General features: G+C 33.1%; 2 protein-coding genes across 3 annotated transcripts; one reads left to right on the forward strand and one right to left on the reverse strand.

Annotated features, from left to right (window-relative positions):
* Positions 1-4964: 4964 nt before the first annotated feature.
* Positions 4965-11369, forward strand: LOC126682134 (dihydrolipoyllysine-residue acetyltransferase component 2 of pyruvate dehydrogenase complex, mitochondrial). Of its 2 annotated transcripts, none has more exons than XM_050377712.1 (19): positions 4965-5151; positions 5493-5592; positions 6651-6727; positions 6919-7016; positions 7094-7134; positions 7763-7818; positions 7906-7980; positions 8076-8168; positions 8435-8683; positions 8779-8851; positions 9031-9131; positions 9411-9496; positions 9655-9730; positions 10016-10083; positions 10161-10227; positions 10318-10413; positions 10498-10600; positions 10689-10784; positions 10889-11369. In XM_050377712.1, exons 1-19 carry the CDS (start codon positions 5113-5115, stop codon positions 10957-10959), a joined length of 1665 nt encoding a protein of 554 aa, XP_050233669.1. In that variant the 5' UTR covers positions 4965-5112; the 3' UTR covers positions 10960-11369. The 2 variants fall into 2 exon arrangements, with proteins under 2 accessions (XP_050233669.1, XP_050233670.1); XM_050377713.1 differs by having other exon boundaries at positions 5496-5592.
* A 1234-nt stretch (positions 11370-12603) lies between these two features.
* Positions 12604-13518, reverse strand: LOC126682794 (mitochondrial import inner membrane translocase subunit TIM23-2-like). Its single transcript, XM_050378556.2, has one exon. It carries the CDS (start codon positions 13429-13431, stop codon positions 12865-12867), a length of 567 nt encoding a protein of 188 aa, XP_050234513.1. The 5' UTR covers positions 13432-13518; the 3' UTR covers positions 12604-12864.
* Between the last annotated feature and the right edge of the window lie 931 nt (positions 13519-14449).

Raw genomic sequence — 14449 nt, forward strand, 5'->3', positions numbered from 1 at the left:
TTTATATGATATTGTAACAAAATAGAATCATGAGAAAGTTGGTGAATTATTATTAAGTCTAACAAACTTAATAAAAAATAACTAAAGGGGTAGCAAAGAAGAGATGTAACTTTAAATAAAGATAAAAGCATAGCCACCCATCCATGATAAACCAACCATTTACAATTCGGATGCCTCTTCTAAGTCATGTGGCACTTTGGATAACATTAGAAGAAAATTATGGAATATGTTTATAATATTTGCATTGATTATTCCTCATTTCGACCAAGGTTAAAATATAAACAGTGAAAGTTATACAATAAAAACTAAATAATTGATATTTTAAGTTCTTAACTATCAAATAATAAATAACAAATTAAAATACAAGTAATAAAAATTAGTTTAAGGTAAAAGAAAATTGACACATATTCTGCAACATTAACTCAACGATGATTAAAGTTCTGTCGGACGAGGTGCTTTAATTTAATCTTCTTTCGATTATCCAACGATCCGCTCGATCCGTTCAAACCTAATATTTTTCGATCATCTTTAATGAACAAAATTCTAAAAAACTAGATCTTTAAACCTCTAGATTTTTTAGATTTACAAAAATTTGAATATAAACTGCAAACAAATTCTAAAAATTATTGAATGATTTAAGAAAATAATATTATAAGAGGAAAATAAAATCATACAAGTTTATTCAAATATGGGCTAATAATCACTGACGGTCCTCGACTTTTATCTTAAACTTCCGTAAATCCCCTATACTTTCAAAAGCTTCCCTAAACCCCCCAACCTTTGTGGCGGCGCCATTCACGGCCCTTATAGACGGAACTACCCTTTTGGTTTTGGCGGCTGTCCTTTTTTTTGGAAAAAAACAAATAGTGGCGCCACATGTTAATTGACACGTCATTTAAAGTCAAAACAAAATTGAAACACCCAAATTACCCCCTAAAAAATTAAACCAAATCAAATTTATTTAATCAAACCCAACCCACGGTCAATCCGCCCGTCAACCCGAACAACTCACCGCACCCGCCGCTGAGAAATTCTTAGATAGACCGAGACCAAACCACTCACTATACAACACCTCATTAAAATGACGACAATAACGTAATAATTATGTAATAAATGTATTCAAATTTTAATAATAATATTAAAATATTATTATTATTTTAATGAGGTGTTGTATTGTGAGTGGTTTAATATACGGATAATGTAGTTGACTCGATCTATATAAGATTTTCTCCTAACTTCTAATGAAAGACTACTGTAAAATTTTGATTGTAATTCATAATCAGTGCATATGAAATGAAACTCAAATGTTTGGACATGATTATAGGAAGTGTATTTTTCCTACATAATGGATGTGTCACGTCTTTTTTATAACAAGCCAATAACTATTTGCGATAGGGAATTATTATTTATTTCTTATTTTTTTATCATTAAATATTTACACATGGCTAATGTATCATTGATTTTTTTTTTTGCACAAATAATGTGGCGCAACCGTTGCGTTGTACAATTATTCTTCTAGTAAACTTTCCAAATCTGAATATAATCATTAAAATAAACACTGCACAGTGGATGTCAAAGTGGTGGTTGGAGTGGAAAAGCCGGCGCGGGAGAGTGAAAATTGCAAAATAATTTTATTCAAGGAAAAATTTCGATTTAATTAAATTAATTAAAATTTATTATTAGTTAACTAAAAAAATTTAAAAAAATTATCACATTTAATATTTATAACAGTAAAATTTATTAATTTGGTTTTGAAATTTGGTTTGAGTTTGCTTTGGTTATCATAGGTTTGATTGGATGAGGAGGTGTTGCCACGTCAGCAATTCGCTAACTTGACAATGACATGCATGCCAGGTGGGCAAAATTTCGATTCGATTCAAAAAATGACTACAAAAGATAACGAATATGTGAGCTGATCTTGCCGATTTTCAAGGTTTAGCTATAACTTAACAAAAACGATAAACGTTTAATATTTTAATGTGATTAATCCTAACAAATATGAGTATTTACATGGTGAGTACTAAATGGCTCATTATATTAAAATTGAATAGTAATATTGTGAATCTCTCTCTAAACTTTTCTCTCCGAACTCTTTCTTCCTATTTCACAAACCATAATAGCCTTCTCTTTAGGGAGGTGGTTTTTGGTCAATCTTTAATAAAAAAATCACCTTCTCACACTCAAATCTTTTTATGAATCGTGTAAAACAAATAATTACATCATACAAATAAGTTTAATGTTGTTTTTTTCTTTCATTTTGAATTCCTACTCTTTATGAGTTTATCATTTTTATGAAGTATTGTTTTCTTCAAAGATGGAGTTTTTGTAAGAAATCGTCTACTTGTAAGGTTAACTTATAAATTTAGATCTTTTCAACTTGATTATGTTCCCTAGATCTTAGATTTATGGTTTTTCTTGTTATAGTTATTTAAATCTGTAATTCATTATTATCTGTTAACTATATTTAATTAGTAGATTTAGTTATTTTGACTTATGTATTTGAGTGATCCATAGTGGTTAGTTTAACCTTATTCGATGATTGTATTTTTACAACTCTCATCATTTTTTCTAAAATAGTTTTCTCAATGTGTTGAGAAACCGTTCGTGTAATTTTCGTTATTGTTAATAGAAATTTTAGCTTTTGACAAAAAAGAAGAAGAATAATGTCATTGTAGTATAAAATCATTAAATTTGAGTTACTAATAACTAATTGTACCATACAAAATGTAACATCTTTTCGTTTATATTGACATTAAATATAATTCAAGGCGTGTAATTTTTGACAATTGTAATTCATGGTGAGGTATTTAATTTACAAAATTTAATTTGTTTATTAAATAATATTTGATAAAACATATTAAATCAACTTTAATTTCTTAATTAAGCAAATAAATATTTAAAACAAGCTTAAAGATTATTAATTGAAATCCATGTTATAAATATTAAATTGCTAGTTTCTTTAACATTTGATTAAAGTGATTTTTTGTTGTTGCAATACAAAGAGGCAAAGCCCTGAATTTTACAATTCTTTATCATAAGCCATTCTGTTAGTATCGTGGAACAATCAAGGCAGGAGACTTCTTAGAGGGTTGTCATGAAATGTAACACCGTGCAGGTGCAACTGACCGTCACTCAAAGACGCAAGATGATTTGTTGCGAAATTAGCTTCCTTGTAAACGTGAGTAACTAGAACATCCCAATTTTTGTACATCAAATCTCTTGTAGCAGCTGCATTATTCACATGAAATCCATTAAAATGTTTTTTCGGACTGTTTTACATGACAGTTTGCTGACGAATTAATGTGGAAAGAGCCCGTCGTCATATCAGGATGGATACGATTTGTCAGCGCTGCAAGCGACAGGTAGAGGATGAGGAGCATGTGCTAAAGGAGATGCTGGGTAGTTAGGAACAGGGTCATTCGCCCCGATTACAATTAGCAGTTTTATATAATGGCTTTTCGCGAATGGTTTATCTGTAACATGTCAACTAGAGTTCAATATCTTCCTTGGTGTTGCTATCTGGAGCATTCAATTCGGTTTCAGGGATTGCTAAAGCCGGTAAGTTAGATAGGGATGAAAATGGTTGCTTGCTTGGTAGCTTTACAACTAATCCAGGTAGGGGATCAGTTCTTGGTGCAAAATTGCAAGGTCTTTGGGTTGGCTTGGAATTTGAGGGCTAAGAAAATTGTGGTGGAAGTCAACAATCGAATGGTGGTTACAAACTGAACGAGAATGGTTTTTATGGATTTTATGTGAATAATGTAGCTGCCGTAAGAGCTTTGATGAATATAAATTGGGATGTCCTGATTATTCACATTTACAAGGAAGCTAATTTCGCAACAGACCATCTTGCGTTTTTGAGTGATAATTTTGTCTTTAAATTCAAATTAACAACTTTCCGTGAAATTAATAAGTAAATCAAGCAAAAAATATATATATTTCCTTTACATTAATTTTTTCAGAAATCAACTTTCCGGAAAGTGCACTTCTCAGAAATTATACATTTTAGATTTTTTTAGTTTTATTTATGGTTATAAATGAAAAAATAAAGAAAAATAACTAAATAAAAATTAAATAAATAAAAAATATAAAGTATATACCTTATGATGAGTTTGGAACAAAAATTCACACGTGTTCACAAGTCAAATCGCTCAACGGCCTAGATTCATTTTTCCATAAGCATTATTTGATCGCCTAGTTGCTTATTTAACACATTTAATCGAACGGCCCATATTTATTATCACAAAAAGACTATGTACGCATGTACACATACAAACTGGAACATAAATTAGAAAAGAAAGTAACCGGCAATTTGCCCTTTCAACTTACAAATAATAACCAATTGAATAGAGGGAACACGCCCTCTAAAATTATGGCACAGAATCATTTAATCCGATTTATACTTTTTTAAACAATCAATTTTAAAACTCTTCATTTTTTAGTTGAATTACCCGCTAATTTATATTTTTATTGCAAACAATAAGTTTAAGATAATTTTATCGCAACAATTAGGAAATTCTCTAATTACTTTTTCGCATCCCTCACCTCCGATTTGCATTTTACGCATTTTAAAAATACAATTATGGAGTAATTTGATCTAAAAATAAAGAGTTTTGCGGTTAGTTGCTCAAAAAAGTATAAATTAAGTTAAATGACACCGTGTTGCAAGTTCAGGGGGCGTTGACCCTTTATTCATAATTAATTAGTTTAAACTTTAATTTAATGATCAATGTAGTCCTAAATCAGCTTTTACTATTAATTTATTATATTTTTACGTTTGATTCGTTGCCCAAGTTATTAGTTAAAACGAGACAAATTAATAAAAACATAATTGGATTATAACTAAATTGACAGGAAATATAAAATATGTATTAATTGATTCCATCTTTAACAAGTTGAGGGGGCATATTGGCACTTGTGTCTTGGAAAAAATGTCAAGTGAGATCTGTTAAGATGCTTATGACCAAAAAATAAGAAAAATAAAAGAGTAAAAAAACTCCAACAAAAATTAGCAGACAAGAGTTTTTTTTTTCTCGTTTTGCCTCATTTTCTATTGAATTTCGTTGAATTTTCTTTTCTCTTTCAATTGATTTCAATTGAAAGCTGTTAATCATGGCCTATGCATCTCGCATAATCAATCACTCAAAGAAGGTATAATCCAATTTCGAGCTCTGGGTTTATTCATTTCCAATTTAATTTTTGATAGGTTTTTTAAAAGTAATTTATTCTGATCCTTTGGGGGTGTGTGTGTTTAGATCGTATTTTATAAGCTTATTGAACTAATGGGTATTCATTAATTTCCTTAGCTGTTTCACTATTTAGATGTCTAGCTCTATAGTTTATTTGATGATGTTATTATTATTATTATTAGATGTGCATTTCTGGAGTTTGAAATGAATTAGAATTAGGATTAGTGTGTGATTTTAGAATACTGGGTGTTTTAGTTTTCAAGTGAAGTTGATGTTTAACAATTTGTTTTTTTATGGTTTTAGCAGTTAGGGAATGTTCCTAACTTACTATTGAGGCAAGAACATGGTGGTTTTGTCCGTTGGTTTTCGAATGGTACCCGCTTCTCTGTAGACAAAAATGATGGTAAGTAGAGTTCAGCTTTGTTATTTACCTGTGTTATATGGTATCCTTGTTGTATTCCATTTTTGGAACCAAATTTGTTGTTTTGGTTGTAATACTAGTTTGTTTACGACGGACGTGCTTCAGTTTGTGTCTGTTTTATCATGTGCGAATTCATGAGTGTTTATCTGACCTGAAGTCTTACCTAGGTGTAATGATGGACTTTACTAAACAAGTGATTTTACTGATAAATGTGTATTCTGTCAAACTTGGCATGGTTTTTTTTCTTTTATTCAAGCTTGCGTGCATAGTTATTAAAGGCGAAAGGCACTCCGAGGCGTCAAGGTGTCCTAGTTCCTGAGGCGCCAAGGTGTCCTAGTTCCTGAGGCGCCAAGGGATCATAGTGCCTGAGGCATGTTCCGAAAGGCGCGCGCCTTTGAGAAGGAAGGCGCCGGATAGAAAATCACACAATTAAGTATATAAAAATTACAAGTGTACTTTTTAAATGAAATAAACAAGCAAAAATCCAATGAACATAAATAATTTAAAAGTGTAGTTTAGGTTCATATATTTAATGTTTCTACATTTTTAGGTAAATAGCGTGTGAGTGAGTATATAATAAGTATTCAATAGAAGGCCGGGATTAGGAATTTGTTTTAATTTTCAAAATAAAATCAAAATTTCCCTAACTTTCTTAAAGGCGCGTGCCTCAAGAGCACCTTAGAGGCACATGCTTTAGGAACTCGCCTGCTTCTTGGCGGATGAGTAGCCAAGGCTAGCCCTCAGGTGCCACTCGCCTGACGTGCCTTTGATAACACTGCTTGCATGAGAAAACAATATAGACATCCGTGAGAGAATTTTGGATTCACTAATCTGGATCAAATGCTTGTCCAAGTAGGCCTCCTGTTTTCCATTTAAATGTTGAAGCGTGTGATGGAATGTCCTAGGATGTTTATTCCTAGGTTGGGTTCTTTACGTGCATGAGTAGCAACTAGCTGCTGTGAATAACAGTTTTTGCTGTACTGGAAGTTTTATATTCCGTTTTCATACTATTTTGCTATAAGATAAGTTTTCTGTTTCAGATATTGGTAAGGCTCATCGTAATGGCTTTGCACCTGCAGAAAAGGAGAGGCTGTTTAGCTCTATGGCTGAAACCAGTGTAAGTTTTTCCTGCTACGCTTCATTTCTCACTACATTTACTGCAAGTCACACTGGTCAAGCCTTTCTGCTGCACTTTTTAGTCTGCTTCCTTTGGGCTAGGATAAAATTTTTCTTGCTACTTTTGTTCTAATCTATAATTTTACTAGATTCACCCTCATCTAGAAAATGTCTACATGTCTTATTCTGTAGGAATCGTCATTTGGTGCATCTAGGAAAAATGGACGAAGGACAACAATGCAAATGGGGAACCCAGTGTCTGGACCGCTGCTCTTAAAGAATGTCTCTTGGTACTATCCTATAATTTTCCCTCGATTTTTCTTCTTGCAATGATTGTAATCACCTTATTTTCTTTTCCTAATGTCAGTTCCCAGGTGTTGGCAAGGAGAGGATTTTCATCCGATTCAGGTAAATTCTTAGCTACTTCCTTTGTTGTTAGATAGCTTTTAGAATAGATTGAAGTTGAATAGTAAAAGAGACAGAGCTTAAGATGGCCTTATCAAGATGTTATCTACTTATTTCCCTGTGATAACTTTTTTATTATTCCCTTGCACCTCGGTTCTTTTTCACCTTATTAGAGCACCTTGAATTTTAGAATACGAGAGCTGATGCAATTTCTGCCAGCGACTATCATTCATTGTCTTATTTTCTTTTTGCCCTCAAAATTGTTTTTTTTTTTCATTCTTTTTGGAGTTGAGTCTTTTTTTTATTTGGCTGTTTAAGATTGTTGTTGGTATCTTCCTGGGATATGGAAATTAATCTTATTTATACAATTAAAAGAATTATTTCCTTGAGACTTGTCAGGCAGTTTTTAATATGAGAGCTGATGCAAATTTCTGATGGTGACTACCATTCGTTGTCTTTTTTCATTTTGCCCTCAAAATTGGTTATTTTCATTCTATTTGAAGTTGGGTCAATTTTTTATTTGGTTGATAAAGATTGTCATCTTCCTGAGATATGGAAAGTACCTTTTGTTTATACAATCAACGAATTATTTACTTGAGACTTATGAAGATGGTGTTTAAATATGTTGCAGGGCTTCCTCCACATCAGGAGATTGGGATGCCTTCGCTCTCACCAACCATGACCGAGGCTAGCACCGTTCTGCAATTTATGAAGATGTCATTACATTTGGTTCATCGAATTTGTATTAATTGTTCAGTTTTTTAATTATTTCAGGGGAATATAGCAAGGTGGTTGAAGAAAGAGGGTGACAAAGTTGCACCTGGTGAAGTACTATGCGAAGTTGAAACTGTAGGGACCTTGTCCTTGTCATGGATTCTAATTTTTATTCTATTTAATTTACATTTTTGCGACATTGACTCCTTTCCTGAATTTGTTACTTTAAGGATAAAGCTACTGTTGAGATGGAATGCATGGAAGAAGGTTTCCTTGCAAAGATCTTAAAGGAAGAAGGGGCGAAAGAAATTCAAGTTGGTGAGGTATTGGCTGCATCTAATATTAGAAAAAGCTGTCTGCTCATGTATTCTCTTTTGCTTTAATTGTGCCTTTCAAATAGAAACTGGGCATCATATGGTGGAAAGAAAAGAATTTTGTAAATTTTATTTGAATCTTGGTGGAGGTGCAGATTCACACATTTGAAATTTTGGTTTCCATTTTTGTGTGTGGAAATAATAAGCCAGTTTAGTTAGAGATGCCAGTAGCTTGTCTTGGTGATACATTGTGCTGCAATATACTTCTTATGCAGGTAATTGCTATAACTGTTGAAGATGAAGACGACATTGGCAAATTTAAGGATTACAGTCCTTCAGCTTCAGATGGTGCTGCTGCAGCTAAAGAGCCATCTACTTCTACCACACCTCCTCCACCCAAGAAGGAGGCGGCTGAGGAAGTGGTTAGATCACCGGAACCAAAAACTTCCAAGCCCAGTGCCGCTCCCTCTGGAGATCGCATATTTGCTAGTCCACTTGCAAAAAGTTTGGCTGAAGAGAATAATGTTAGTATGGCTTGAAGATTGTTTGTTGACCAACTTGATGCAATTTAGATCAAAACATTTTCATTGATTTGCGGCTTTGTTAATTTCAATTGTAGGTACCTCTCTCAAGCATTAAAGGAACAGGTCCAGATGGACACATAGTAAAAGCTGATATTGAAGATTATTTGGGTATTATTTAAGTGCTAATTTTCGCCTGTGATGTTTGGGGTGCTTTTTTTTCCTTTTCTAAGTTGTTTAAGTGATATCTATTGCGCAGTGGGCTTTTCAACATGAGTAATAAATGTTGTTTCTTTAAATTTGCCTTATCTATTAGCAGCAGAGATAAAATAATTTATTTTTCCATGTAGCTTCACGTGGGAAGGAAGTTTCAGCAGCGACAACTAAGGGAAAGGACACAACAGCTGCTTCAATCGATTATGTCGACATTCCTCATACTCAAATAAGAAAGGTAATATGAGTAGTTAGGGTACTTGCTATTATGCCTAGACCTGAAGCATATTGGAATATGGTTGGGATACTTGTTTCGTGGATCTGTTGTTCCCTGGCCATCAATTTCTATATTTGGAATGACTTTCTTTTCTTTAGAAAACTAATTTCATCTTTTGACTACACTATCATTTCTAACCACAGATCTCTTATTCTGAAAGACATTGAGAAAGTGTCAGAGACTTTATGTTGATGTACATATTATGATTGGCTCCTAATCAAAATTTTGCTTGATTGACAGGTCACAGCTTCACGCTTGTTACAGTCAAAGCAAACTATTCCTCATTATTATCTAACAGTAGATACATGTGTTGACAAACTTATGGAGTAAGTGTTGGTTTCTTTGGTCCATTTATACTTTATTACAGTGTATATATAAATATATTGTTTTTTTTTTTCAGTATATTTTCTTATGCTTTGTGATTATCCATAGATTTTTGATTATTTTTGATGTCTTGTGGTTCACACTATTCATCTGATTACAGTTTGAGGGTAAAATTGAATGCATTACAAGAGGCCTCAGGTGGGAAGCGAATTTCTGTAAATGATCTTGTTATCAAGGTAAGCTGCTTGCCTGCTTTCATTACTTTAAGTGTGACAATTTTATATTACTCTTTTTGGAAATGAGATAAACTCTGTCTACTACAGCTCTGTAGGAGGTTTTAAGATTTAGAAGTTTATTGGTAGGTTTTTTATAGACGTATAATAGCAATAAATGAGAAACCCAAGTCTTGAAGGCAATTATCCTGTTTCAAATCTATGAATTGCAATGGCATATTGGGTTTTTGTACTTTAGCCGTTTGAGATAATTTCATTATAGTGATTTCTTTGCTGCTGCAATCTTAGGCTGCTGCTTTGGCTCTCAGAAAAGTTCCCCAATGTAATAGCTCATGGACAGATAACTATATTCGCCAGTAAGTACACTTTTATTGGGCGTATTTAGATATGTCTAAAAATTTAACTTGACATTTCTGATTTACGTTTAATGCAGATACAATAATGTGAATATCAATGTAGCCGTACAGACAGATAACGGACTATATGTCCCAGTTGTTAGGGTGAGCAGTTGTATAAACTCAAAGAATCCTGCTTATGCTTTCTTACTTTGTCTAATTACTGTTTTTGGACTCGTGGTGTACAATTTCTAGGATGCAGACAAGAAAGGTTTATCTAAAATTGGAGAGGAGGTCAAGCATTTAGCCCAAAAAGCCAAAGAAAATAGCTTGAAACCAGAAGATTATGAGGTGAGAAATATACTTCTCTACCAGTTTCCCATTGGATGATTATTTCAATCGATTGATATAAAAACTGTATTTTCTGCTTTGCAGGGAGGCTCATTTACTGTATCAAATTTGGGAGGGCCCTTTGGCATCAAGCAATTCTGTGCCATCATCAACCCTCCTCAATCGGGCATTTTAGCAGTTGGCTCTGGTAAGATGTAAACTTAGCGAGTCGGCAATAGATCAAAGTTAAATCTCATCCAATTTATACTCATCTTTGTGATTGCATTTTTGAGCAGCCGAAAAGAGGGTTATTCCTGGTTTGGGACCGGATGAATTCAAATTTGCATCCTTCATGTCAGTAACATTAAGTTGCGATCATCGTGTAATAGATGGTAGGTTGCAGCTCTAGCTATGAACTAAGCTAGTTCATTGTCTTTTACTTCATCTAGTATATATTTTGGAGATATAACACTGTGATTACACTTGCACTTTTCAGGTGCTATTGGAGCAGAATGGTTAAAGGCATTCAAGGGCTACATCGAGAATCCTGAATCCATGTTGCTGTAAATCATCAACTGGCGTCTGTTTCTGTCATCTCTTTGTATACATTTTCTTGCAATGATAACCATGAGACATTTATGGTGGTCCGTTCCTCAACATTAAGCTGCATTTGTTTTTAGAATTGGTTCGTCACGGAGGACCTTCAGTTTGTAGTTCTGGAGATAAACAGTGGTGGGTTGGAATAAGCGTTGAGTTTTTTAAAGGCATTAATTTATCTGCAATTTTGCTCAATTTTGCTTTTTGCAGAATAACCCCTTTTGCAAGGGTTATATATTGTGTTAAATAGATTTTCCTTCGGCATGATTATTTGATCAGCTGTATCGATGGTGATAGTTGTATTGATGGTAATAATTATTTTGTACCCAGAGCTTTGGTCAAACTAGAGTATAAGCTGCGACGGGAATTAATTTTCTTTACATTCAGCAGCCTCAATTGTTCGAGTTTGATGATGATTGGCCTCACTAAAATTAATTTTCCTCTTAAAGTTATAAGCTATATTATGTGTTCTATAGTCAAAATGTGTTTAATAGTCAAAATTGCTGCGCGCACAAAAAATAGCGTCTTGCCCATATGATTGTTTATGTATGATGGCTTTGAAACCAGTAAATTTAGGTCACTTACTATTAAACATTCTAGTTTAATTACTAGTATTACTTTAGATCCGAAACACTGTCAATCTGTCACCTTTTAATTTTAAAAAATCACCATTTTTTCTCAATTTGTATGTATTATATAACTAAAACTCTTTCATAAAGGGAGATTTAGTTTAAAAAAATTAAAATATAAGGGGAAAATAATAAATTTTTAAAATTTCTAGAAAAAACAGTAGTTTGGACCTGAATGTACGAAGTAATGGAAATTAACTCAAAATTCTATGCATTTGGACTCTCAGAATCAGATTCGAGAAGCAATAGGTGTTATAGATTCTCTTAGTTATAGCAAAATATTAGTTGCAATAGTTAAAAGAGCAAATTACTCTAAAACCCCTCACGTTTGTCATAATTCACAGTTTAATACTCCTTATTTGAATTTGGTATCTTAGTTTTGATTTTTGTTCTATTAATAATTTGATATTTACTCTTTAATTATGTAAACGATTTGATACCTCAGTTTTAATTATGTAAACGATTTGGTACCTCAATTTCAAACGATTTGGTACCTCACGTTTTATTCCGTTAACAGTTTCTAACAAGATGACCCCTGAAACAATTAATGTTGTCCATAAGTTTAGCAGACTAAATATATCTAATTGCCTAATTTAGTGAGAAAAATATTTCCATGAATTGTGAAACTCACATATATAAGAGTCCATACTCTAGATAAGAATTCCCGCATGCGAAATAACCAAATGCTGTCTATAACATTAACTTATCGAGGTCAAAGAAAGGGCAGCAACCCCCTAGAACCAAGATTAACCCATATGGGAACATTTTCGTAGTTACAACAGCTCAAAAACAAATCCGGTAAGGGAAAGACAATCACGGCCAAAAATTAATTAACACAGAACGACAAACAAATTTCTCCCAAGGCTAGAAGAACGATTAGTAATCATAAATGAAGGTAATAGTCCCGACAATCATTCACATGTAAAAATTTGTAAGATGCGTATACAAAGAAATTTAGGATATAAATGAATTGCAGCAACAAATATGATTGAAGAACCATTATTCACTATAATAACTTACAATTAATGCCAAGAAACAGCATATGGTTCTTCTCTTTAACAGCAAAGTGATTTGAAATTCATTATCAGTGGGTTTCATTGATTCCAATTCATCAAACATTATATTAATCAATTACAATTCAAGATCAAAATTGAAGAAGCCTTTATATTTTTTTATAACCTTAATAAAAAATAAATAATGAACCCAAAACCCTAATTATAATCATCTTCAAATCTCTCACTTTTTGTTAAATCATAGCATACCTCTTCATCATTTGCTTTCCGGCCACCACCGCACCCGCCGCTAATCCACCCAAAGCTCCAGCCACCGCTGCCGACCTAACGCCTCTCGCCGCCCTACAAACCGCACCGGTACCCAGCCCCGCCGCCACACTTGTCCAAACATCATCTCTATCAGTAGCCATTACAACGCCGCTCTCCATCATAGCGTAGATCAATCCAGCAATTCCGATCCGGTTACCCCATACTCTACCGGAATGACCCGAAGAGTTGAGGATCCTATTGACTTTGAGCTTCATAGTATCGGTAGGTTCGAAGGATTTAAAAGCGGAAAAGAAACCGACAGAAGCACCGCCGATAGAGGCGGAGAGATAGGCGGAGCCGGTGTAAAAGGTAAGATTTTCACCCCAAGAACGGCGTTGCCGGAGAGATTCTTCTTGGAAGAGAAACTCCGGTGAGGTTGGGAGCTGGTAGAGTGTTTTAGCTGGAAGATTCAGGTCTTGATACGGGTTGTATAGTCGGGTATTTGGGTTTTCAGTTCGGTTCGGATCGCGATCTGAGCTTGCGTATGCCATTTTTAGAGTTAGGGTTTGGGTTGGAGAGATTACTTTTCGAGCTTAATTAATTTTGTTGGGGAAGAGAACACAGAGTCTACAAGGAAGCTATTGTTTTGTGCTAGTTGAAGATTCTTTTGGAAACGACATAGAAAGTCTTACGTCGTTTTGTTAAATGTTAATTTTGTCAAAAAATTTAAATGTTTTTTAATTACAATTTTTGTACTTAATTTTAACGTAAATTTTTCCACATTCTCAATTTTTACTACCAATTAAGGGTGTATACAAATCGAGTCAAGGCTATTAAAAATATTGAGATTGAATTTTTTATTTTTGAATCGAATTTCGATTTTGTATATCTAGCACTTTTTAACTTAACGAGTTCAATCGAGTCTCGTTATTACTTTATAAATTAAAATCAAAACTAAGTTACTTAATAATTTAATAAAATTTAAATACTATATTCCTTTATATATAAAAATAAACAATCCATACTATATTTATATATATTTAACACAAAATATATAAATGAAATATTTAAATATTTAAAATTATAATTATAATATATCAAATTAGCATATAAATATATAAACGAGTATACTCGCGGCGTCTCAAATCGATGATCAATAAAATTGAGATTGAATCATTAGCTAAACAAGCTTCAAAAATTTGAGTTTGCATTTTAATCGAGTCGAATTTCGAGTAGTTCTCGAGTAAGATCGACTCGCTTACATGAAGGATTCAAAAAATTAGTTACAATATGTAATGATTATTTAAGTAAAGGTTAAAAGATTAAACTTTGTATATTTAATCTAAAACGAAAATTCCTATATGATACCAATGAGTTATAATTCAAGTGGTATAAGCGCTTAGCAGCACACTAATAGATCGTGAGTTCAAATCTTCTCACATACGCTTCCCTGTCCGATTATAAAAATTTTTCTATATGATAGAAAAAAAGATTTACATGATCATGGGCAACAACCTTGAAACGACGACGATGATGAACGGAGATCGGAAACATTGCTCCATTTTTTGC

This window comes from Mercurialis annua, linkage group LG5 (genome assembly GCF_937616625.2).
Source record: "Mercurialis annua linkage group LG5, ddMerAnnu1.2, whole genome shotgun sequence".
NCBI lineage: Eukaryota > Viridiplantae > Streptophyta > Magnoliopsida > Malpighiales > Euphorbiaceae > Mercurialis > Mercurialis annua.